At 61.1% G+C, this 23053-nt stretch overlaps 5 protein-coding genes across 5 annotated transcripts; all 5 read left to right on the top strand.

The window, feature by feature from the left end:
- LINJ_36_1640 (conserved hypothetical protein) lies at positions 1–5487 on the top strand (the record flags this gene model as incomplete). The annotated part of the gene is made up of 1 exon (XM_001469709.1): positions 1–5487. One exon carries the CDS (start codon positions 1–3, stop codon positions 5485–5487), a length of 5487 nt encoding a protein of 1828 aa, XP_001469746.1.
- Positions 5488–7103: 1616 nt separating this feature from the next.
- On the top strand, positions 7104–8534 carry LINJ_36_1630 (conserved hypothetical protein; the record flags this gene model as incomplete). Its single annotated transcript, XM_001469708.2, has 1 exon — positions 7104–8534. One exon carries the CDS (start codon positions 7104–7106, stop codon positions 8532–8534), a length of 1431 nt encoding a protein of 476 aa, XP_001469745.2.
- Positions 8535–9696: 1162 nt separating this feature from the next.
- On the top strand, positions 9697–11208 carry LINJ_36_1620 (conserved hypothetical protein; the record flags this gene model as incomplete). Its single annotated transcript, XM_001469707.1, has 1 exon — positions 9697–11208. The coding sequence occupies one exon, from the start codon at positions 9697–9699 to the stop codon at positions 11206–11208; it is 1512 nt and encodes a 503-aa protein (XP_001469744.1).
- Positions 11209–13509: 2301 nt separating this feature from the next.
- Positions 13510–16056, top strand: LINJ_36_1610 (conserved hypothetical protein; the record flags this gene model as incomplete). The annotated part of the gene is made up of 1 exon (XM_001469706.1): positions 13510–16056. One exon carries the CDS (start codon positions 13510–13512, stop codon positions 16054–16056), a length of 2547 nt encoding a protein of 848 aa, XP_001469743.1.
- A 3767-nt stretch (positions 16057–19823) lies between these two features.
- Positions 19824–22634, top strand: LINJ_36_1600 (conserved hypothetical protein; the record flags this gene model as incomplete). Its single annotated transcript, XM_001469705.1, has 1 exon — positions 19824–22634. The coding sequence occupies one exon, from the start codon at positions 19824–19826 to the stop codon at positions 22632–22634; it is 2811 nt and encodes a 936-aa protein (XP_001469742.1).
- Between the last annotated feature and the right edge of the window lie 419 nt (positions 22635–23053).

Raw genomic sequence — 23053 nt, 5'->3', positions numbered from 1 at the left:
ATGGCCGGATATGTTTTGCAAACGCCGTTCCCGGCGACTCGTCTGGCACCGCCTTCATCGCCGCTCGGGGCATCTGCTGCTCATCACAGTATTTTGCTGCGGCGACAAGCGCTGCGGCCCGTTTCAGCAGAGGAGGATGCTCGTCTTTTCGACGATTTGCCGATGCCGTGCTTCAGCGCTTCTCAGCACCGCACCGTGTCACCAACGAAGCATGATGCACGCAAGGCGGGACTGGAGGTCTCACGCGCGGTCTTCACGGATGCAAGTCTGCAGATGAGCCCAGGGACGGCCATCAACAACAGCGTACGCGTCTCGTCCCTGCGCTCGGGCTCGGCTGGGCTCGGGGAGTCGCTCCACGTGCCTCCGTTGTCTGCGTTTGAACACCCGGACGCGTGGCTGCGCGAGTACGCGTTTCTTCGGGCAAAGCTTAAGCGCCCGGCGGACTCGGTGACTGTGTATCATGACTACGCAGCCCCCCTCAACTCGCGAGCGACAATGCGCCATGCCTGCGTGGTGCACCCGCTCCCCGACCTGGAGAAGGTTCAGGAGGCGCTCCGTCGCCGTTTCCAGGCGCACGCGCCAGCGACCTCGTACGACGTGTGCGAGCAGCAATACGCTGCTGACAGCTGTGCTCCCACGAAGTGGGACGACGATGCGGTGTCCATGGCGGCGGCCCCGGAGACAGCTGACGCGGTGCGTGGCGCGCATCGGGAGCAGCGCAACGACATGTTTTTGCCACCGGCAACCTTGTGGTGCGTCGGTGGCTCGAGCTACGAGAACGAGATTGTCGTCCGCAACACCGTGACGGGCCAACGCCTACTCCGGATTCTTGATCCCAAAATGAGGGTTGCTGTCACGGCCCTGCAACACGCGCCGTTTCGCGGATTCATGAAGACGCACCAGCTGCACGTCCTCCCTGTGAGAGAGCCCCACGATGTGTTGCGACTAAAGGCGTCACAGCTTGTATTCACAGACTACATGTGGTGCGGCTTGCAGGATGGCAGTGTGCGACTGGTGCCTGCAAATCACCACCACATCCGCGCCTGCGGGGCATCGTCGCTGTTTTCCAAAGCCCCCTCCGCCGCCCTCGTATACGAACTGCCGCGCTACCAGGGCGGCGCCATTGTATCGATTGTTTGCAGCCCCTGCCATGACGCCGCGTGCGCCTTCGGCGACTCTCCAAAGTGGGGGCTGCCGAACCGGCTGAGCAACGCGATCCAGTGCATGACGGCGGTCCTCAGCGCCGGTGCCGATAGTGCCGCAGCTGCCGGGCAAGCTGACGGTGAGCCTGTGGATCCGGCCTCGCGTCAGCACCTCTCGCTGGTCTGCATTGCTGCGACGGATGCCAGCGTCGTTATCTGGGACGTTCGGCAGGTCTACGAGGCAGTGGCAACAGCTCAGCAGCAGCGGCAGGAGCAAAACGAGGGAACCCACATCAGCGGCGCATCGGTGTTCCGTCACGGCGCTGCAGGGCCGCTGACTGTCGGCGGTACCGCTACTTCTGGGACGCCCTTTTGCTTCGATGCATCTGCTTCGCTGTCCGGCGCGACGGGAGTGTCCAGCGACGTCATTACGTTCGACTGCTCCTCTCCTGTGCCCGGGCTGCAGAATATGCAGGTCCGGTCGAGCTGCACTCTAATACAGGTGAAGCCGCTGGCGAGGCTGAGCGGCGGCTTTGCTGGCCTCACGGCTCTCCGGTGGGTATCCTCGCTCGTCGTGGCAGGCGGCTGCGACGCAGCTGCGAGTCGCCATGCACGGATGGCGGCGCGAGACCCATGCACGGTGCCGTGCAGGGGGGAGGAAACGCCGCGCATCGAGCTTACCCAGACGAAGACGCGCTTTGACAAGCGCGAGGAGCAGCGCGGCGAGCTCGAGTTGACGGAGGAGGAGATGCAGGGGGTGGAGCGGGAGCTGGAGCACATGATGCCGCCGCTGGCTGCCGAGCCGGCGCAGTCGCTGCGCGTGAATCTGCTGGTGGCGTCGGACTGCATGGGCACCGTACACCTGTGGAACCTCGACGAGGAGTTGCATCGGTGCAGCGAGGTGAAGGAGAGCGCGCTTGGGTGGCCAGCCAGCTCAGGTGCTTTTTACTACTCCAGTTTGCGGTCGATGTCATCTCGCAGTGACGGGCGCTCGGCCGCGAGCCACGGAAGCGGTGCGTCGCAACCCACATCAGGGATATCCAACGCGAGCGCACGGCGCACCTCAGCGTCCAAGGGCCATGGCGGGACTCGCAGGTCGGACCGCGTTCCCAAGAGCCGCCGTGCGTGCAGAGGTCTTGGCCTAGCGGAGGCGCGCGAGAATCGTGCCCGCCTTTCCGAACTGCCCTCCAACAGGCCCACCTTGGGGCATAAGTGTGACGGCGAGGCCGCTACCATACACAAGAACCTGCAGCGACCCTCGATCGGCCGCAGCAGCACCGAGGAGCACGATTCGTCACAGTCGGCGCAGGGTCGGTCGCCTCAGCCCACTGCGGAGCGGGAAGGCGGGCGGCTGAGCGACGGCCACGGCACCGTGCCTGCCCTACCCGCCTCACACAAGTCTCTCGTGGCTCCCTCGGCAACGGTCCAGCAACACCCACCGCTGCACAACGCACTGCCGCCTAACCATCCATCATCGGCGAAGAACGCCGTTCCCGTGTCCGGTCCTGTAAAGGCAAAGAAGTTGAAGAAGAGCCGTAACCCTGTCCACGAGACGTCTGCTTCTATGTTCCGCTCTTCTCTGCAGAGCACCTCGCCGTCGCGCGGCTCTGCTCATCGGCCGAGTACTTCTCCATGCCGCCTTTCGGAGTCACGTCACCCCGCGCAGCCGCAAACCGGCATGCATTCCCGCGCCAGTGTGCAACGCGGCGCCTCTATCACGGCGAGGAATGCGTGCGGCACTGGCAGCGGCGGGCAGGACTTGCTGATGCCTACGCAGGCAGCCAAGTGCCAGATTCGATTTGGGCAGGGGGCGGCAGCGGCCATCGCCGACGTGGCGGTCGACCTGCCGCCGTGCATCCGCACAACATTGCGCCGCATCCCAAAGCCGTCCAACCGAGTTGCGTCGTGGCAGCATCGTCCCACAGAAGAGGAGGTGGACTCGCGGATTTTGGAGAATGAGTTTGAGGAGCTGACCGAAGAAAAGGCGCTCTTTTTCGCCTTCCAGCGGCTCGAGATGTACGTCGCTGTTGACGGTGCCATGTCGACGGTGCGCTGTGTCCCGCAGTGGCTACTGCCAGACGAGGACGAGCAAGAGCTGTTTCGGCAGCGGAACAGCGACGACTGGAGGGAAGCGGGTGGGGATCTGACTACGCAGGAGACGACAGGGGCGGCGGTACGAGGGTGGATGGCGGAGGCGGCGATGCCGGACCGTGTGAGCATGGGCGCCTTCGACCTGCACCTTCGCAAGCGCCTTCTCGACGTGCACGCACAGCCCATCACACAACTGTTTTTGGACCCGTGGCAAGGTCTGTTGTGGGTGGCGCGTGAGGACGGATTCGCGTCGATTTTCGCAACACGCGACAAGAGCGTCGTCTCTCGTATGCCTCACCCCTCCGCGGACGCTCTTCTTGCCCCACCTTCAGCGCAGGAGTGGGCGAAGCTTCAGGAGCAGGCGTTGACGCGCAGCCACCCCAACGACGCGCGGGCGGCAAACGGCTTTGGGCTCGAGTGCCACAAGGAGTGCCGTGATCTCCCTCCGACCCACCTCACACAAGTCCTCCCAATCGCGGTTCGACGGCAGCGCGCACTGCTGCTGGGCTGTAGCGCTGCCGGCGGCTGTCATGACAGGAGATCGGATTGTCTGGCCGCGGCGACTGTCACAGAGTCACCAGGCCGATCGTGCCAGCGCACACTGGCGCTTGCAGAGTCAGTAGCGGCCCGTGATCCTCCCAAGTCATCGGCACTAAAACTGCTGCCGTCACTGTCTTGCAGCAGCGACACCACGAAGAGCAACAGCGGAGTTTTCAGCGCACCGCGGTCATGTGATGCGGTGGCCCTCGTTTGCGTGGATGGCCGGTCGGACATGAAGAATCTCGCAAAGTCACGAGAAGCCCAGCAGTGGCGGTGGCTGCGGCAGCTGCAGCTGTGCCGCGCCGAGTCAGCTGCCGTGTGCCAAGCGCAGCGGCATCGCTACTACGCCCTGTGCGAGGCCATTGGCAGGAAAGCGGTGCACGTCATCCAGGAGCTGGGTCACTACGCCATCCAGTCCCGCCTTCGCACATACTTTCACCTGTGGAAGGATCATCTAGCGCTGTTTCATCACACGCACCTCATGCGGCGGCAGCGCACAGCGCGACTGGAACGCGAGCGCGCGTTGGCGCGTCGCTTGGAGTGCGCTCGCATGGCGCAGGTGCGTGGCGCGTACTATGCGCGGTGGCAGCGCCTTCTTGCTGGTCGGAAGTGCCGTCGTCAGGAGGAGGCGCTGACTCGGTTTGCGCGGGCTGCGGCGACAGTGTCGCATGGCCGTCGCACTAGCCGCGGCAGCTGCTGTCGTGGCCCCCTTCCCACCGCGGCGATGATGGGGCGTTTCCATCGCTTGTCAGCTTTACGGGCGTGCTGGAGGACGTGGCAGGCGTGGGCAGACACCAAAAGACTGCAGCGGCATCGCCACAAGGACCTGAATGCCCTGCAGGAGTACCCGCCGCCCCTCTCACGCACCCGCTCTCTCACGTCATTAGCGGCTTCTATGGCGACAACACCTCGCTGTGTTGTATCGGGACATCGTGGCTGCGCCGACGGCGTTGCAGCGGAAGGTACGACGGCGCCATTCCACTCGATTCACAGCGGCGGCGTCTACGTGCGCGCCGCGTCACTGTCGTCGCCTCAGGGGAGCGCCTACAGGCCAACTGCATCGGGCAGAGGTGCTGCGACTCCTCCGTCTGCTCGCACGCCGGGCCTGACCGAAGCTGTTCCGACCGCGCCCCCGCCAGCGCTGGAGGTTCTTCTCGCCGAGCTGCTACGTGCCCGCGTTTTCGTGTTCCACTTTAGCGATGCGCGCAGCTCGGCAACCAGTGTGCTGGACGAGTCGTGGAGTGTTATTCTGGAAAATGCCGAGTCTGGCGCTGAGACCGACGACGACGACGATCGCCGCTTCAGCGTGTTTCGCTTTGCGCTTCTGCCGCTGCTGCAGGGACTCATCTCCACGGCGGAAGAGGTGTTGCCGAACCTGTTCAACGAGTCTGTAGCGGAGGAAGTGCTGTCGATGCTGGTCGGCATCGTACTGGCAATGGACTACGTGACAGCGAACGCTGAGGGCACGTGGTGGACGCTGCGTGAAGCGGCTGTGCTGACAGGGTGCTCGGCTTTCGTTGACGGCACCGAGCCGATGCGCAGCGCCTTTGACGCGTCCCTTCTGGTGCTGCGAGCATACGCGGTGCGCGCCTTCGCGTTAGACCCGGAGGCCGCTGAGGTGTTGCGCGGGCTGGCAAAAGGCAAGAAGGTGCTGGCGCAGTTTCTTGACTTCGCCATGGAACGGGCGGTGGCGAGACGGATGGAGCATCTCTAGGCTGCACTTCCTCACCCGACTGAAGCGGCGTACGAGAAAAAGAAGCGCTTGTGCTTATCTATGGGGCGCTGCGCGTCTTCGCCCTCACCCTTTTTCCTACTTATCGCACCGTGCATCTGCCACTTGTAGCGCGCCGCGGTGAACCTCTTCGATCTTGCACGCTTGCGCAAGCTGGCACGAGCACATGTGCGAGCGCCTGCTTTTTTATCTTGCGGCACGGTGGGACGACATTGCCCCGCTGCAGAGGTCGACCGTGTATGCTAAACGATGCCTCCCCGAGCTGTCACGTCTTGATAGGCGCTTCTTCTGCCTTGTTTCCTTTTTGCTTTTCTAGAGCGCCCCTTTTCTTTGAAGACGGGCGGACGTATGCGCTAGAGCGTCGAGGTTTGAATGTGTGTAGGGCGGGGGTGAGTGAGAGCAGCACTATCCGTGTTGACGCGAATGCCTCACGGATCAACGACGTCTCCTCGGAGCGGTGTCTCGGCTTCCGCCACTCGTTCCGTTCATGGGCTTTCTCTTCCCCCTTGTCTGCTTGTTGTAGTGAACTGCGTTGGTACCGACGTTTAGATCCCCGCTTGCGAAAGTTGTCCGAAGAAAGAGGCGGAGGGCATCGTTGAGAGCAAGAGGAACCTTTTTGTGCACGTGCGCGATGCTGTGATGAAGGTTTGCCGACAGGTGACCATGTGCTTCTTTTCTCATGTGCGCCAAGTAGTGTTGGTACGAGGGCTAGGAAAACCGGGGCATGCACCCCTTCGGCTTTTGTTCTTGTGCGTATGTGGGCGGTCGCACGCCGAGAAGCTGCGGCCGAAGACTTGCGTGCACATTACGACCTCCTCTGGTCGGTTCTGAACGGCGTATCCTGCACCAGCGTGAGTGCTGAGAAATAAAGCGTCGTGTTTGTCTGCCCTGTCACGTCTTTTGTGCACTCCACTCCTCTTGTCGACTGTCCCCATCCTCCATTTTCGTTTTCTTTGCTTGTTCTCCTGCCTCTCGCATCGGCGCACTGCGGCTCATCACGACTGGCGCCGCCGCTCCCTCCTCCTCTCTCCGCCGCAGCTGCGGTGCAGAAGGTGTGTCACGAGGGGAGATTCCATGAGGAAGCACGCACGTCAAGAAAAGGAGCCAAAAAGCACGTAGATGTATGATTATATTTTTGGATTATTTTTTTTTTTAATTAGATACAACACCACACGACTGTCGTCAACGCACCATCCTTTACAGGCACACAAAACATTACCGGACGCGACGAAGTGTGCGCACGCCACCCAGCAAGACACGTGGAGCCGCCCATCTAACTAGCGATTGCATCCTGCGACTCTGCGTGCGCACCTTCTTGGACACGCTTGTAAGCCACACAGTAGCGCTTACCCGCTGTTCTGATTCTCCCTTTTTCCTTTGCGAGGAGGAACTCTTGGCGCGCTGCTTTTTTTGAGTGCCTCTCCCTGCCCGCCTACTTGGTTACACCGTCTGCCGTTCGTCCAACTAACCACCCCGCCCACCCTTGCTGTGTAGTTGGTGTCGGTTCGGATAAGTTTCGCTGTCTCCACAGCGCCGAGTCGCTGCCGGGTATATGTATACATATATATTCCTGCCTTCTTCCCACACTTTACCAGGAGATGAGCGCTACACAGTCAATGGCGGAAAGCGGGGTGAGCAGCCTCCAGCGCTCCGGCCTCAGCATCACCGTCGGCGACACGAAGTCTATTGTGCTAGCGTTGCAGGCGCTCCAGAGCAAGATTCGCTCTCTCGAGCAAGACCGTGACTTTCATCAAGATCAGTACGAGGTGGCACTTCAGGCCCACGAGCGTTACAAGCTGGACATGGAGCGCCAGATGGAGCAAGAGCGTGCGGCACACCGTAAGAGGGAGGCGGATCTGCTAGAGCTACTGCGCAGGGCGCGCGAAGAGCGAGCGCAGCTAGAGGACACCCTCAGCGGCAACAAGGAAGACCTCGGCGGCTTCCGGCGTGAGCTGGAGCAAATGATCGCCTCTGAAAAGGAGCTGGCGAGCCAGCGCGAGTCAAAGATAAACATGGAGGTGGCGAAGCTGCGTAGCGAAATCAAGGAGGAGCAGACGCACCGAGCTGCTCTGTTGGTGACTGTGGAAAAGCTGAAGGAGGAGCGTGAGGCAGCTTTGAAAACGAACGAGCAGCTTCGGATAGCCATGGACGGTTTACTCACTCGCTATGAGCAGCTGCAACGGCGCCGTCCGGCGCCTCAAGCGGTGCCGCGCCGGTATCCGAGCAGTGGTGTAAGCTGTGAGACACACTCGCGGGTAGCACCGGCCACTGGTGCGCACCCACGGCGGAGCGTTAGTGGCCGCACCCGCTCTCTCGGGTATGCACCGCCGCGCGAGCTGCAGCGGTCCGCATTGCCTGCACGTCAGCGCAAGGTGTCTCCTTCGCTGCACCACAACTACGAAGACCCAACATGTAACTCGATTCTCCGTGATGTGCGCATCGTCCCGGAGGAGGCCCCGCCGTGCGCCTACCCGTCAGCGAATTCATCCATGCATCACTCGCAGCAGGAAGCGGCGGAGACGACCGGAAAGGCGATCGCGGCTCGCAGCGGGCAAGGCCTGAGAGCACAGGCGACAGCTGCGCCGTCTCGATCTGGAAGGCCATCGCCTGCTCGCCGGCCCCCGGAGACTGGCGTGGCTGACCCCTCAGCGTACCGCACGACGGCGATAGATGAGGTGGAGGCGCAACTCCGACAGGAGTTGGAGGAGCTGCAGCACCGCTACGATGATACGATCGAGCGCGGTTCGTCCGAAGAGGTGCCGCGTGAGGTGCTCGCAGCTGCACTACACCGTATTTCTGCCCTTTTGGAGCAAAAGAAGGAGCAGCTAAAGTTGCTCAAGGAGGCGCGGATGGAGCTGGAGGAGGCTGTGTCGTTCAGTGCGTCTAGAAGCACAAACACTAATTGGAGTATGAACGGTGGCGGCGGCGGCTCACCGTCAACGTTGGCGATGCAGGACAAGCACACACGCCGCGCTCTTCTCGTCAATGAGCTTCGCTCTCTCTTAGCTGAGGCCGCGAAAGGCGGCTGAGTGCAAGGCTGCTACTGAAAAGACCACCGTTGAGTTGCAGAGGCTCAGCTACCTCTGCCGGCGGTACACGCACCCGTACCACAGCGCAAGCAGCTGATCGAAATCGATTGCCCTGCCCTCATGCTCTTGAGAGCATACGAAGCATCGCCTTATTTTTTTCCGACACGACCATCTCTCTTGTTCAACATCCAGTTGATCGCCCCGTAGACGCTTCTGCGCAGCCTTTGCGTGTGCGCCAACGGTGCCGTTCCGAGAGTCGATGGAGCACTACCCCCTTGTTGTTGGTTCTCTGTGCCTCGAGCACCATTCGCGCACAACATGCCACACACAGTGAGAGAGAAAGAGCGAGCGCAGTGCAGTGCGTGTGTGGCGGATGCCCCTCACTCCCCTTCTTTTTTTTTCATTGCTTGCTTTGATTCGTCTCGTCCTTCTGCCACCATGGGCCTCCTCTGTGCCCCCCCCTCCCTCCCACACACACACACACACGAGACTATGAGACATACACGCGGAGAAGTTCGCACAATACAAAACGCCTGCATAACGGTCTGGAGTGCACGGCGACTGTTTGTCCCCCCACCCCCACCCCGATTTTTTCTCTTCCTCTACCGCCCCTTCGCTCCTGGACGATTGGGAAGCGATATGAGCTTCTTCGGGCTGCTGTTGCTTAGATGTCAGCACATCATCAGCGGACCGCGTGCCGAAAACGGCCTAGTGCAAGCGAAACACACTGGGGGACGTCGATAAAGAGAAGTAGCCGCGCGCTTCATTGGCCCTGTATGCGTTTCCTCGTGGAGGGTTTCTCTTTCGTCCCCTCTCTTCGGCATCTCCTCCGTTGCCGAGGCCGGCAGCGCAGACCGCGTGCATTATCACCGTCGAACGCCCTCTCTCCTACTCGGCCACGCGCACCCTCCGATGGCCACACCTGCTTTGCATCACCTCCGCCATGGCTCCGTCCTCCTCTTCGGATTCTACTCTCTCCCGTGTGTGTGCGTGACCTTCCGCCCCTGCGCGCGCACAAAACGGACACACGCGAACCACAAACGCAAGACTACAGAGCAGCATGCAATCATCATCTGGCGAAGAGTCCCACTTCGTTTCTTTCTTCTGAGGAGGCACCCGTGTGTGCGGCTGGACTTTCACCCGAGAACGGACAAGGTCGAAGATGCCGGCAGCGGTAAACGCTTGCTTGAGCGCTGCGGTACCCTGGCGAGGTGATGGCGTGGCCGTTCCGACACCCGCGGCGCAGTCAGGAGAGATGCACGACCTGACTCTTGAGGAACTGAAAAGCTCCCTCTCCGACCTTGGCTACAATCCCTATGGGGACTTAGTGTACACGAGAAGCCACCTTGCCTCAAAGCATCTCCGTGCGCTGCCGGGGCTGCAGCGGTACGTTCACCTGCAAAGGCTCTGCGTCGATGACAACGGGCTCACGGAGCTCGATGCGGTGCGCTACATGCCACAGCTCGTGCATCTTCACGCACGTCACAACCGCCTCACCTCGGACGTATTTGTATCCCTTGCCGCGGCGGCCGCCGGATGCCTGGAGCAGCTACACCTGGACGACAACTGCATCACATCACTGGACGGGTTGGAAACGCTTCCCTTCCTGCTCGACTTTACGTGCTGCCGTAACCGGGTACAGCATCTCCCTGCGCGCTGCCTCGCCGCTGCTGAGCGACTCAGGCACTTTTCCTTGAGCGACAATGCACTCAAAACGGTCGATATCAATGCCTTCGCGGCGACGCGACCGCTGCGGGTGTTGGACCTGAGTAACAACTTGCTGTCGAGCATAGATTTCCTCTACTCTGTCGCACCGCAGATCGAAAAGGTGAACATCGCCAACAATCACGTGCGCCACTTGAGCGCCGCCCTGAAGCAGTTGCCCTGCTTAACAGTGCTCGACGTTGGAGGGAACGAGCTGTCGGGGCTGAAGGAGCTGAGGGTCCTGCGCTGCCTCAAGGCTTTGCGCACCCTGACGTTTGCGGGCAACAAGGCTCTGGAGCAGCTGTCACACCACGCAGCGGGAGAGGGCGGGCGACTGGGTGACCCGCTGGCGACGACGGTGCAGGGAACCGAGTACGATGCAGAGGTGGTCATGAGTGATGGGGAGGACAACGGAGGGTCACTCTGCTATGGCGGCGGCAGTGGCGGGTTCAATGCCGCAACTCGTACCACCGCAGCAACCACTGGCGTTGCGTCTGCGGAAGTGGTCGCGACAGAAGGCGACGGCGCTCCCGACACGAGCAGCACCCTGTGCTCCAGTGCTTCCGCCATCAGCAAGGGGACCAGAAACGCGGACGATGCAGCAGGTGACCGCAGAGCCGGCACAAAAACGATTACGGGGTGGAAGTCCTCGCACTCATCGCCGGCGCGGGTAACAACACCGACTACCGTCGCCTACGTGGACCTTTCTGCCTCCGAGACGAATGCCTTCGTTCATTCAGTTGGCAGTGCGAGGCGTGACGCCGTGCTCGATGTGCGCGTGCACCACCAAAAGGAGGTTCTGGCGCTCCCGCAGCAGGAGCAGGTGTATCTGTGGACACTGTCAGTGCTGCCCCAGCTGACGGAGATGAACGGCCGCCTTACACGCCCGGAGGAGGTGGCGAAGGCAGTTTTTCTTTTTCGCGCCGACACTACGAAGCAGGAGCCTGAAAAAGGAGTGTTCACGGAATGACGGCAGATCTTCTTCCGCAGGTGAGGCATAGCACGTGCCTTGCGTGGTTGCAAGATTTGGTGAGGTCACAGCGTTTTCGCATCGTTCTGCCGGGAAGAGTGAAGGCACTTGTACTTAGCTCACGGCGTGTTGTCTTGCCGGTTCGATAACGGCACCAACAACAGCAGACGTCGTCGGCGTCTCGACCTCCACCTGTTCGCCTGTACTCCTTTCCACCTTGCTATGCTGGTCGCTCATGTCTGTCCAGCCGCGCGCCTGCGCACGACGCGCAAACTTGTACAAATACGCATGTATCCTAGACGATTTCCTTGCTGCATTCCTTGTGCTCCTGCCGCAGGCACACGAGAAAGATGGAAAAAAGAGGGCCGTGCCGGTGGAGTCTCTCTGTCTCCTCCTCTTCCTCGTCTCGTGTCCAGAAGAACACTTACTCAGATTTCCAGATACACTCCTTTGTGGCGTGACCGTGTCTTTGGATATTTTCTGCAAAAAGAGGAAGCGGCTGCTCCTCTCCTGTGCCGAAGGGGAGGACCGTCTCTTCGCACCACCGAACCGCACGACTACGGCTATCCGTGGTTCTGCCTCTGTCTCTCTCTACTTCTCCACCCTTTTCTTCATCCTTTCTGTCCCTACCGCTTTCCCACAGTGATGGCGGCCACCTCACTGCGGTATTAGGGACCCGTACCCACACCCTGCGCAAAAGCCAGGAACCTGAAGCCTGCCCTCCTCAGGCACGGCTGCAGATACTTGATGTCGGCAGACAGGGCTGCGCGGGCGCTGCGCCGAAGACACTAGCGGTGATCATCATGAAGTTTGAAGCCGCTCCCTCCGAATTTCGTCGACGGTTCCGCAAACAGTCACGTATCCGTCCCGGTCAGAGGCGCGCGTTCTCACGATAGGGAATGGAATGCGCGTGCACTCAGAGACTCATGGCTACCCCCTCCCCCTCCCCCCTTCGTTCCATCTGCCACGGCAGAGGCGGGCGAGCCTGCCAGACACGCCGCCGACGCATGGCACCGATGGAAACGCCAGATGAAGACGGCGAGGCCATACCCCCTTCCCCACGGCCCGACCCGAGAAGGCCGTCGTGAAACAGGCCCCGGGGTGCGGGGATGCGGGGACTGCGCGGGCGCGCTGCCACGCACCGCTGGGGCGCGGCGTCCCGGTGGTGGGCAGGGCAAGGGCGGCGTTCGACAGGAAACGGCGCGAAGAGGCGCCGCACGGGACAGCGCCAAAGCGGGCACGCGTGGCGTCATAGGCGGCATCGTCTCCATCCGGCGGGGTGGGCTCCATGAGGCACCGATGCCGGATGCACGACGTGCGCAGCCCGAGGTGCGCGAGCGGGGCTCCTCCAGACCCCCATGCGGAGAGTCCCCGCCCCGCGCTACGGGATGCCGCGGGCTGAGGCGACTTGGGGGACTGGGGGGGAGGGACGCATGGCATACAGGCAGGATGTGCAAGGTCGCACAGGTCCCACCCCCCGGCCTGCGGCTGGTGGCCTTCCTCCCTGAGCGCGTCCTGCAGCGCACCTGGACGGTCCACTGCCTCCGCCCTCGCGCATGTTACCCCGGACGCGGCCCGCTTTGGCGCGAGGCATGCAGTCCACGCCGCGTCTCCGTCGGGCGCCGATGGCGCGGCACGCGGCCGGTGAAGGGGGCGAGGAAGGACATGCAGAGGCCCATAGGACGCACGGCCCGGCTCCGCGGCAGGGCGGCTCGTCCTGGACGGCGAGGGTGCAGCTGTGGTGCATGGGCGGTAGGTGGGCTGAGGCTGTGCACGCGTGCGTTTGGTGACTTTGTCGTGGTGGAACGGAGGCCTGGAAGTAAAGCAAGGAGTTTTTGTTACCGGGACACGCGCAGTGGGCCCGAACTCTCCGGCGTGCAGGGATCCCCCCTCCCCCTTCCCCGGACTCGTCTGCCACATCTCCACTATCAAGAGGTGCAGAAGTAGAATGGCATTGCGTCCCTCGAGCGCCGCCACTTTCAGTGTCTGTCCGTGTACCTCACGGGAGCACACATGCACACAGAGGCCTACATGCATACATTCATTGATGCCCATGAGAATCCCATATTCCTTCGTTCTCCTTTCCTGTAGACGTACGGTTGTCTTGTCGCTTCAAAAGCTGCGGGAGGGGCCAAGCACCCCGCTTGCTCGATCGTTTTCACAAGACCGCATACTGCTTACAGGGCTGACGGTGAGGCACCCGCCGAAGCACTAGCATCTGCTTTCTTTTTGTTTTTTGGGAGGGGGTTCGAAATTGGTGGCAGCCTCCCCTCTGCCTACTCTCCCATTCTCGCCGTGGAAATGGCCAAGCGCACTGTCAGCGAGTTGGCGGTAGAGAGAGACCATTGCGGAAAAACCGCCGTCCCCGGTGCGTCCATTTGTAGTTTGACTGTGGACAACGAAGATGCGTCTCAAGATCGCCCTGCCACTGCGCTGGCTCTTTGCGAGGAGACGACCTGGACAGAGGCAGCAGCAGAGGGGGCGCTAAGCGTACCCCTATCGTGGCCGTTTCTGTGCCCGCTCTGCAGTGCGGTGGAACTTGCCGATCCGGTAGACCTACACGAGCCAGTGAAGGACACATTATCGCCTTCCTCGCTCCATTCCAAAACCGTCGATGAGGCAGTTCACTGCCTTGCCTGCCGCGCGTGTGTGGAGCAGTGGCTATCAGCGGTGCGCGCTTTCAGTGAGGACCAGGCCGAAACGATGGACCACACCGGCGGCGCCACTGGCGCCACCATGTTTTCACCTCTGTCGGCCTCTGCGTGTGACTGCGCAACTCTCCTTGCGTGCCCATTGTGCAATACGACGTGCGACGCAACGATTTTGTCGACTTCCGGTCCGATCGCCGGCGCTGCGCGTGTCCCGGATGCGAGCGTGGTGCGCAACCGCTACACTGGCTCTCAGCCCCTTTCCTGCATCACAAGGACTGGTGGCGGCGTCGGGCCCCCGAGCGCACCCGCCGCGTCCGCGTCGCCCTTCTGCTCCATTTGTGAGGAGGCAAAGGCGATGTGCGTGTGCCTGCAGTGCGACTTCGGCATGTGTGACACCTGCCACCGAGCCACACACGCCAAAGGTGGGTTTAGGCAGCACGAAGTGCTGAGCTGTGAACAGGCACGTCGGCGTGCCAACCAGAGGTGCACGCAGCATGCCGGCATGGCGCTGGACCTTTTCTGCGACACGTGCTCAACGTGTGTGTGCGTGACGTGCTGCTTCGGTGGGGCTCATCGCGGGCACGAAGTGTTCCCGCTAGCTGACGTCGTGGCACGCGCTGCCGCTGCGTTGACTCAACACTCCACGGAGCTTGCGGCGTTGCAGCGCGTCGCCGATGCGACCGGCGTGCAATTTTCGTCACTGTGGCCTGCGTACGAGGCCAAGGTGGATGACGTCCGCACCGAAATCCAGCAGTGCTTCTCCAGTCTGCGCCAAGTTTTGCAGGCGCGTGAGGACGCGTTACTGTCGCGACTCAGCGAGGTGTCGGCGGTGGTCGGTCGCCGCTCGTCGGAGCTCAGGAGTGCCATGCACGCCGTCAGCAACCTCCTCGGCAGCACGGGAGAGCGCCTGAGACGTCTGCCGGGGTCGGTGAGCCCTGCCACGCTGATGCGCATTTTTGAGACGGTGCAAGAGCAGCAGCAGTGGGTTTCCCGTGTTTCTACGCGTGTAATCGAGGAGGCCACCGCCGTTGCCAAGGGCTGGAGCTATCACATATCCAGTGACGGCGCAAACGGGTGTCGCATGGCATCCTTCGTGTTGCTCAACTCCGACACCCCGAATGATGATGGCCTAAGGCAGTACAAACGTGTGCTCGCCGACCTCGGCCGCCTTGACGCATCGGCTGATGTGCAGCTGCCACTCGCTGAGCAAGGGAGCGCGGGCTCCGTGGGGACGGCAAAAGGGCACGACAACAGGGAGAAGGAGGGCGCGGCGCATCACCTCTGGGGAGGCATGGCGGAGGACTGCATGGAACCCAGCGATGGCCTCACAAACGACGCACCCGTTGCCCTTTGTGGTGACAGTGACGCCAACTTTGACGCAGTGGCCAACGCCGGGGAGGGAGAGGAGACGCTGCTCGTCCGTCCATCGCACATTCGCCCCGCCACCCCTTCGTTACCAGGGCAAGCGGCAGCTTCGCAGTCGAGAGAAGTCTCCATGGCCTATCGCGGCAGAGACCGTGGTGAATCCCGGCAACGCAACCTGAGCGCTTCAACTGTGCAGTCGCAGCCCAAACCACCGCATCTCTTCTCGATCGGCGCATCCACTCAATCCACCCACGGCCCGCTTCTGACGTACGAGCTAAATGTGGACCCCTCAGTGACGGGCGCGGGTGGCGTGACGGGGTCCGCCGCTGATGCTACTACCGCTTCTGGAACGGCAAGCCTGAATGGCGTCGCCTCAAAGTGGGGTGATGTGAAGCAGGCCCTGTGGGAGGTGGGTGGCTGTGGCAGCTTTGCCGCGGAGCTTGGCGCGCTGGGGCGCCAGACGCCGGGGTGCGCAGCAGCAGCACGCGGTGTGCGAGACACAATACCGTTTCGCGTCGCCCTTCCTCCGCGGCTTATTGAAAGTCATGATCGCATGGACGACGATGACCGCTCTGTTAGAGAGGCTGACGACCAGCTGCCGTGGCGTGCTCTAAAGCTGCACCACAACAGCAGTGTCCAGGATGGCGTCCGGTCCGCTGCGACGTCGTTGCCTCGCCATGGCTCCACGGCGCGGCTTCAGTACCTTAAAGAGTTGGATCTGCGAAAGCCAAGCGAAGTCGCGCACGAAGCACTAGACTCGAGTCTCTCTGCTCCAAAGCAGGGACGAGCAGAGTCCCAACGACGAACCACTGGCCTGCAGCTCGAGCTGTAGATGAATGACGGTTGCTTTGGCCGCCAAGGGATATGGTTGCGTCGTTTGTCTTTCGCGTGTGGGCATTTTTTTTCGTTCTCGTTCATTTAGATAAGTAGATGTTTAGACTTGCTGCCCGATCCTTCTTGCCCTCTCTTTTTTTTTTACGCCGCCTCTGCTTCGTGTGAAGCGCTACGTGGAGTGAGTCCTTGTGCGTCTCCTCTCGCTCCTTCTCCTGCACAACGCCATGGCTTTAAAAGGGTTCCGCACGCGCACCCATCTCCATGTCAGTCTTTTCCGCTGTCTCTCGCCACCCTTGACGCTTGCCCTCCCCGGTAGCCTGTCTGTTGCATTGCGCTGTACATTCTTCTTTGTAGTTGACGCGGGCGATCGACACGGGTGGTCTTGTGACATGGTTTTTTAATTTTGCTTCCCACGTAGATCTGTTCACTGCCTCCACCTCCCCCGCTACCAGGGAGCACTGCGGGGCTTTGACTGTTTTCCGCGGCACGCGCATGCCGTGCTGTGGGGGTGGGTGGGTGGTTGGGCTGTGAAGTAAATGGTGTGGTGAAGCAAAGAGAAGGGGAAGTTTGTGTGACGGCACGTAGTTCGGGGCACTAGAAGAGACGTGCGACACTCGACCGTGTGCTCGGTCGCACTCCCGTTAGAGAGACCAACCATCACCACCACCACCACCAAAAAAGAAAGGTATGACCCATCCAGGGTTGCCGAGTTGCTCTCCATCCCAAATCCCCACGCACTAAACGCTCTTGCACGCTTCGTAAAAAAAAAAGAAACTCAGGCGCCTTGCCACGGCTCTGCTCGATACCGTTATCAGGGATTGCTGCGTGAGCTCTGTTATGCCGTTTCTTCCCCTTGCGATGCTGATGTGATGGCAACGCGCTGCCGAATGCTCGAGTGCTCGAGTGCTGGTGGCGTGCAGCTTGCACTGCGAGTGGCAACGTCAGTCAGTCACGGCCGCGTGCCATCTTTTTCGTTTTGTTTAGACAGGCTCAAATGCCTCTTTGCTTTGACCGGTTTAACCTGTACACGCTGCTCTCTCTCTCTCTCCTTGTGAGTTCTGCCCTTGATGTATCCCCACTCCTTTTCTACTCTCCTCATGAACAGGGAAAGCGACCTCATCATGAAAAGTTGCACATACGGGTAAAGGGTCAGCACAATGACACCCCGATAAGCTTACCAGTGCCATCACAGGCACTCCTCTCCTTTTTCCCTCACTCGCTCTTTACGGCACTTTACACGCGTAGGGAGCGGCACAGACATCTTGCCATCACCAAAGGGGAACGCAAGCGGTGCTGGTGAAGGGTCTAAGGAGATGCGTGACGCGCACCGTGAAAGAGCGCGACGGCGCACTTTTCCATGTGAATGGATCAGCGCCTACATTTTATCACAGCGGCGCCGTTGCGAAGAGGCTAAGCTTCGAAGCTCGGCAGGTTTCGGGGACCCAAGGAGAACCTTGCGCGGCTGGAGACGTTAGCGTTTCAGTTCGAGCGGCTGCATTGCTAGGCGGTGGTGCGTGTTGTTTGCACAGTCGCGGGGCACCAACCCTCTTTCCTTTCCCCGTCCTCCCTGGTGTACCCGCGGTAAAGGCGGCACAATCCGGGTGCAAAGGGCAGCGTCATCTCGAGCTTGTTTACACGCAGACACACATATGCACATGCATACCTACAGATAGCAGGGAGAGAGGAGCGTCGAAGGGTGGCCTCCTACTGCTGCGCGGTGGAGTACCGCATTCATGGGGTGCGAGCGTGAAGAGGGCGGAAAGGGGGATTAGGATAACCTGGGTAGTAGTGGAACAAGTTCTGTAACGGCAATGCATACCCTTCTTTCCGCGGCCCTGCTACGGTGCTGCAAATCTGTGTGACTCCCTTCTCTCACCACTTTCTCTACGCCTTTTTTCCCTCTTTCACATTTAGACCCCAGGTGTGCGCATGCCTATGCTTTATTCGTCGGTGCGGTGGCCTTCTTTTGTCGAGCGTTCCGCCTCGTCGACGTGCACATGCCTGTGCGCTCTTTTCGTGGCGTATGCTTGCCCTTGCCTTTCTCCTTTGGTATCCCGTGCGTTTATTCCTTCTCCGTCTCTCGTCTGCACGGGGTGCCCTCTCGGGTGCTTCCCTTTTCCGTACCGTCTGCATTACCTGCCATACAGCAAGGTGTTCAGCCTACACTCAACTCCCCCCCGCCCTCGGCCGGTCACAGGCACAGCGCATGGGGAGATGCAGCGGTAGGGCAAGCCCTGCAGCCGTGCGCCGACCCAGTCACCCGGGCACCGCCGCTGCGTCGAACAGTGCTCACACACACACACACTCACACAGCAGCGGCCGTTGCGCCGGTCGCCACCCGGTGCACCCGCCACGGGGCCGGGCTCGGGCACCCCCACACCAGTGGGCAGTGTGAGGGCGGGGGCGCGATGCCTTTCGAGCCACCTCCACACTCCGCCCATCACATGAACGGCACGGACGCGTTCGCTGACCGCAGGGCGCGGCGACGCCACGCTCACCAGGACATGGCCGCCCGGCATCAGCGGGGATGCATTGCTGTGGCTCCGCTACGCCGTAGGCGCTTGGCTCGGCCACCACCAGAGGCGGCTCCGCAGTGGCAGGGGATAGGGGCGAGGGGCTGCTTGGCTTTTTCCGCACGCAATGCGTGGGGGCGCTGGACCCTGCGACACCACGCACTGAGATGTCGCCCCCCGTCATGTGAGTGAATGTTCTATGCGCGAGGAAGTAGGAAACGAGGATGTTGTCATTATTCTGTGTGTGTGTGGTCTGTGCGACATATTTGAAGGAGGTACGCTTGCACTGGTGTATCTTGAATCAACAAGTATGGTGCGGCCTAGCTTGAACGCCCTGAAGGATTGTGCCAGCGGTGGAGCTCATGCGCAGTGCGCAGTGTGCTGTACCATGGGCGTCTTCCAAAGAGGCTTGTTGTTGCGCGCATGTGTGCGCTCGATGCAGCACACCGATAGCGCGCATCTCTTTCGGGTGGTGTCCTTGCTGATTCAGGAAAGAACTGAAACGGAGTGCCTCTTCCCGCGTCTTTCTTCATTGTCTGTGCCCTCTTGTCTCCCTCTGCTTCGGTGTGTTTGACCCGTTTCAGTGCTTCGTGGCGCGGAAAGTGGCCGGTGTTTGTGTGCGCACCCGACTGGCTTGCCTGCCCGTGGGGCTTTGTCCTGCACCCATTTGAACATCTGTGGCGCGTTACTACGGCCGCCTGTGCCGGAGTTGTGCTAGGGAGCCTTTGCTTGTTTCGGGCTGCTGCAGGTTTTTCCATCTTTTCATCGACGGACCGCCAAGCCTCTGTGCTGGGCGGTGTTGCGGGTTTCGTTTTTTATTTCTTCTAGCGCCCCTGATTTCTGGTGGATACCCCTCTCAACGACCGCACTATCCCACAGGCGCCTCTCGACGACGTAGGGACCCTTGAAGGGCGGTGGCGACTGCGGGCTGACACTCACTCAACGTGCCGACACACACGCTCCCACAAAGGCGCTACTTGGCTTGTGATTGCGCATCCCGCAGTACCGGTCAGTCGCGTCTTTACCTGAGGTATCGGCGACCTCCTCGCCGGCACCTGTTTTAGGTTTATAGTTTTCTAGGTTGGCTGTCTTCTCCCTCTCCGTCTCCGTTTCCTCACATACTCGCCTTGCTCTCCTCCGCGGCGCGCTCGTTGAGGAGGTGGCGGTTTATGATTGTGGCTGCGGCTGATTGGCGAATCCTCGTGCTTTCTGTCGCACTGCCCTCCCCCCTCCACCTGATGCGTCTGTGACGATGTCGCTGTTGCAGAAGAATGCCGTTCTGAAGAAGTACCGCCGCGAATACCCCGAGCAGGATGTAGCACGGTCATCTTCCAAGGACGAGGGGCAGACGGAGGAAGGCGGTGATGACGACACTGCTGTATATCCGAATGTGGATGCGTTCCAAGTTCTCGGCTCGATTGCCGGAGGAGCGCTAGCGTCGCCTTCGCCCTCGCCAAGGCTCATGCGCTGCGAGGAAAACACACAGATGCCAGCGATCGGGGCGCCGAGCGTGAAATGCTGGAGCTCTGGTGTATCTTCAGGCTTCCACGGTACCACAGCTGCCTTTGAAAGCATGCACAACAACGCCACGGCGACAGCGACCGCGGGCCCATCAACCGTTTCCACCATTCGATCTCCGTTCCCCCATGAAGACGGCGGCAACGAGGCGAATCACGCTGCGCCGACGAGGCCATCGTGGCCACGCAGTCATACGGTCCGCGCAGGAGCGGGGGCTGAGGACAAGTATTTTGACTTGGACAATTTTACGGCACCTCTCGGCCCGCTTCCGTTGCCGCCTCCGCCGGCAGATGGCGCACCGCCCGCACTGGCGCCACTAGGCAGGCGAGGCGCCGGCAGCACCGGCCCCCGCTGTTGGATTAGTTGGAGCGACCTGTCCGGCGAAGAAGACCGCGCCACTGCTGACACCCATTCGCAGTCGGCACCCACTGATCCGTCCGTCTCGCCGACAACCGTGACGATCGGCGGCGAGGCGTTCATGAGCGTCACAGATGTGCCCGAGGCGGCTCGATCGAATCACGTCGCACGCGCGACTGCTACAAGTGGTCTTGTTCCTTCTGTCGGTGAGTCCTGCGGCCCGGCGAGCAGCGTCGGTGGGTTGTCATCGCTTGCTTTAGCAGCGAGTAAGCCGAGGACACCCACGGGAGGCGGCGCACATGTCAGAAGCTCACCACAAGTGTTGACAGCGGTGCAGCAACCGATTGAGGTGCTCACTCGGGTGCACAAAGATCCTTCAGGAGAAGAGGTTAGCTCGTCCTCTTCGTCCCCTTCGTCGTCCTTCACTGTCACGGAGCTCGAGGGCGATTGCGGCGACGCCGACGGCAAGCCTACCACGCTGCGCGAGGAGGCTGTGAGGCAGCTCGATCTCGCGTACGCGAGCGAGACATGCGAGCCACATCCTGTGGAAGGATGTAAGAACAGTGCCGCATCTGCGGCGATGCGACTCGACGTATCCGACACGCTGCTGCAGCCGCCGACGAGCATCCTATCAGAGCCGTCAACGACGACAGTTCACACGAAGGACAAGTCTGCCATGTCTTTTCGCAGTAGCGGGGGCGCCGCGGCGAATGGCTCCGTGGGTAGCCGGCGCGTCGTCTACGCAGCTGAAGGCGCCGACGCCAGCGACGAGGGTGCCTTCTCTCCAGTAAGTGGGATGGACGATAATGAGCGAGCGTCCTATGCTGGCATGGCGGACGACCGTAACATACCTTACGCCGATAATCGAGGCGCCGTTTTCATGCAGCAGGTACTCTCGTTCTCAGGAACTAATCACTCGCTGCCGCGGATCTGGGACGACGAGGACGTCGATGTAGATCCTCTGACAACTGATTCGATGCGGCTTCCTGCGCGCGCGCTGCCGCCCATCACGTTCTACGAAGCATATCTGGATCTGACGAAGGCGATCCGAAGAGGCGACGCGAAAGGGGCGTGCGAAGCTGAGGAGAGGACGGCGGACAGAGCTTGTTCTTCTTCAATCGTGTTACCGCAGGCCCCGCCGCCGGTGATGGCACTGCCGACGCTGAAGAAAGCGGTCCGTGCCGCCATCTTTTGGTGCTGCGGCGGCAGCGCTAGTCGCGCGTCGACAGTCGCGAAGCAGCCGCAGCCGAGTACGGCGGCTTGTAGTGGGCCTAATCGTGACGAGCTCAGCGGCGTGGCGCCTGTGGACGAGACGGCTTCCGCACCTGGGGGACCAGAAGAGCATCTGCGTGTTATACGCGCTCTGAAGTCTCAGTCAGTTTCGTTGCAGCTCACCACGCATCGCCGTATGCTGCTCACTGTCTTCAATACTCTCACGGGCAAGATTCCGTGGCCGAGTAGGAACGTGAATTCATCCGAATCTACCCCAGTCACCTCCTCGCCGCCGTCGTCGTCCACGGCCGTCAAGTGGGAGTCAATCGGATTTCAAGGGTCCAACCCTGCCACCGATGTTCGGGCAACGGGTGTCCTCGGCGTGCTTCAGTTGTTGTACCTCATCGACTACTACCCTGCGTTCGCGCAACGGCTGTGGCAACTGTGCCGCAACCCAGCCGACGAAGGGGCCTCTCACTCCCCGTCTCATAATCATCGCGGCGGCGAGGCACTGGTGGCCGCGAAAAGAGGCAGAGTTTCGAATGAGCTGCCGTTTGTTCTGGTTTGCTTCAACTTCACGGCGCTGGTGCTGGACGCAGCTGGACAGCACATTCTTGACGAGGAGGTGCAAAAGACGGCGAACGGCAAGCGCCCCTCTCCCACATCACATGAGGCCGCCGCTAAAACGACGGAGCCTGCGGCGCATCCTTCTTCGTACGCTGGCATGCATGTCTGCTGCGAGTGTTATGTCGGAGCGCTGGCGCTGTTTGCAGAAGCGTGGAGGTCGCGGCCAAAAGGCGGACCCACAGGCGACGGTAGTATGACGAAGTCCACAGTGCCGGCGAACCGACCTAGCATTGCCGATTTTGGCGACATCAAGGCGCGGCTGCGGGGAAAGCTCTTGAGGAAGGGTGCTGCGAAGATAATGCGGGAGGCCGCATGTCAAGTCCGTGGGCCCGCTGAGCAGCAGGAGTAGGGAGGAGACAGGGATGTGGGAGGGAAGAAGCTGAGCCGCGTACAACGCAGAAAGCAAGGTGGGGGGGGCATGCCATCTCAAAAAGGTACATCGTCCTCCCACTAAACACACACACACGCCTACTGCCTTTCTCCTCTCTTTGCTTGTTTTGGCCTGCCCTGCACGTACTCGTTCGGGCAGACTCTTCCCAGACTCTCGCCACCTTCCTCAAAAACGCGTGAACGGCTGCCCACCTCTGTGCACTTCTTTGCTTTTCTTACACGTATTTTTTCTTTGGCCTTTCCCGGCCTCTCAACCCGATGACGGGGGGCGACAGCTCAGTGCGTGGTGTCGCAGGGTCCAGCGCCCCCACGCATTGCGTGCGGAAAAAGCCAAGCAGCCCCTCGCCCCTATCCCCTGCCACTGCGGAGCCGCCTCTG

The sequence above is a fragment of the Leishmania infantum genome, chromosome 36 (assembly GCF_000002875.2).
Source record: "Leishmania infantum JPCM5 genome chromosome 36".
NCBI classification, from domain to species: Eukaryota; Euglenozoa; class Kinetoplastea; order Trypanosomatida; family Trypanosomatidae; genus Leishmania; species Leishmania infantum.
The sequence above is the reverse complement of the archived record's forward strand: the minus strand, read 5'-3'. Positions and strand labels throughout refer to the sequence as shown.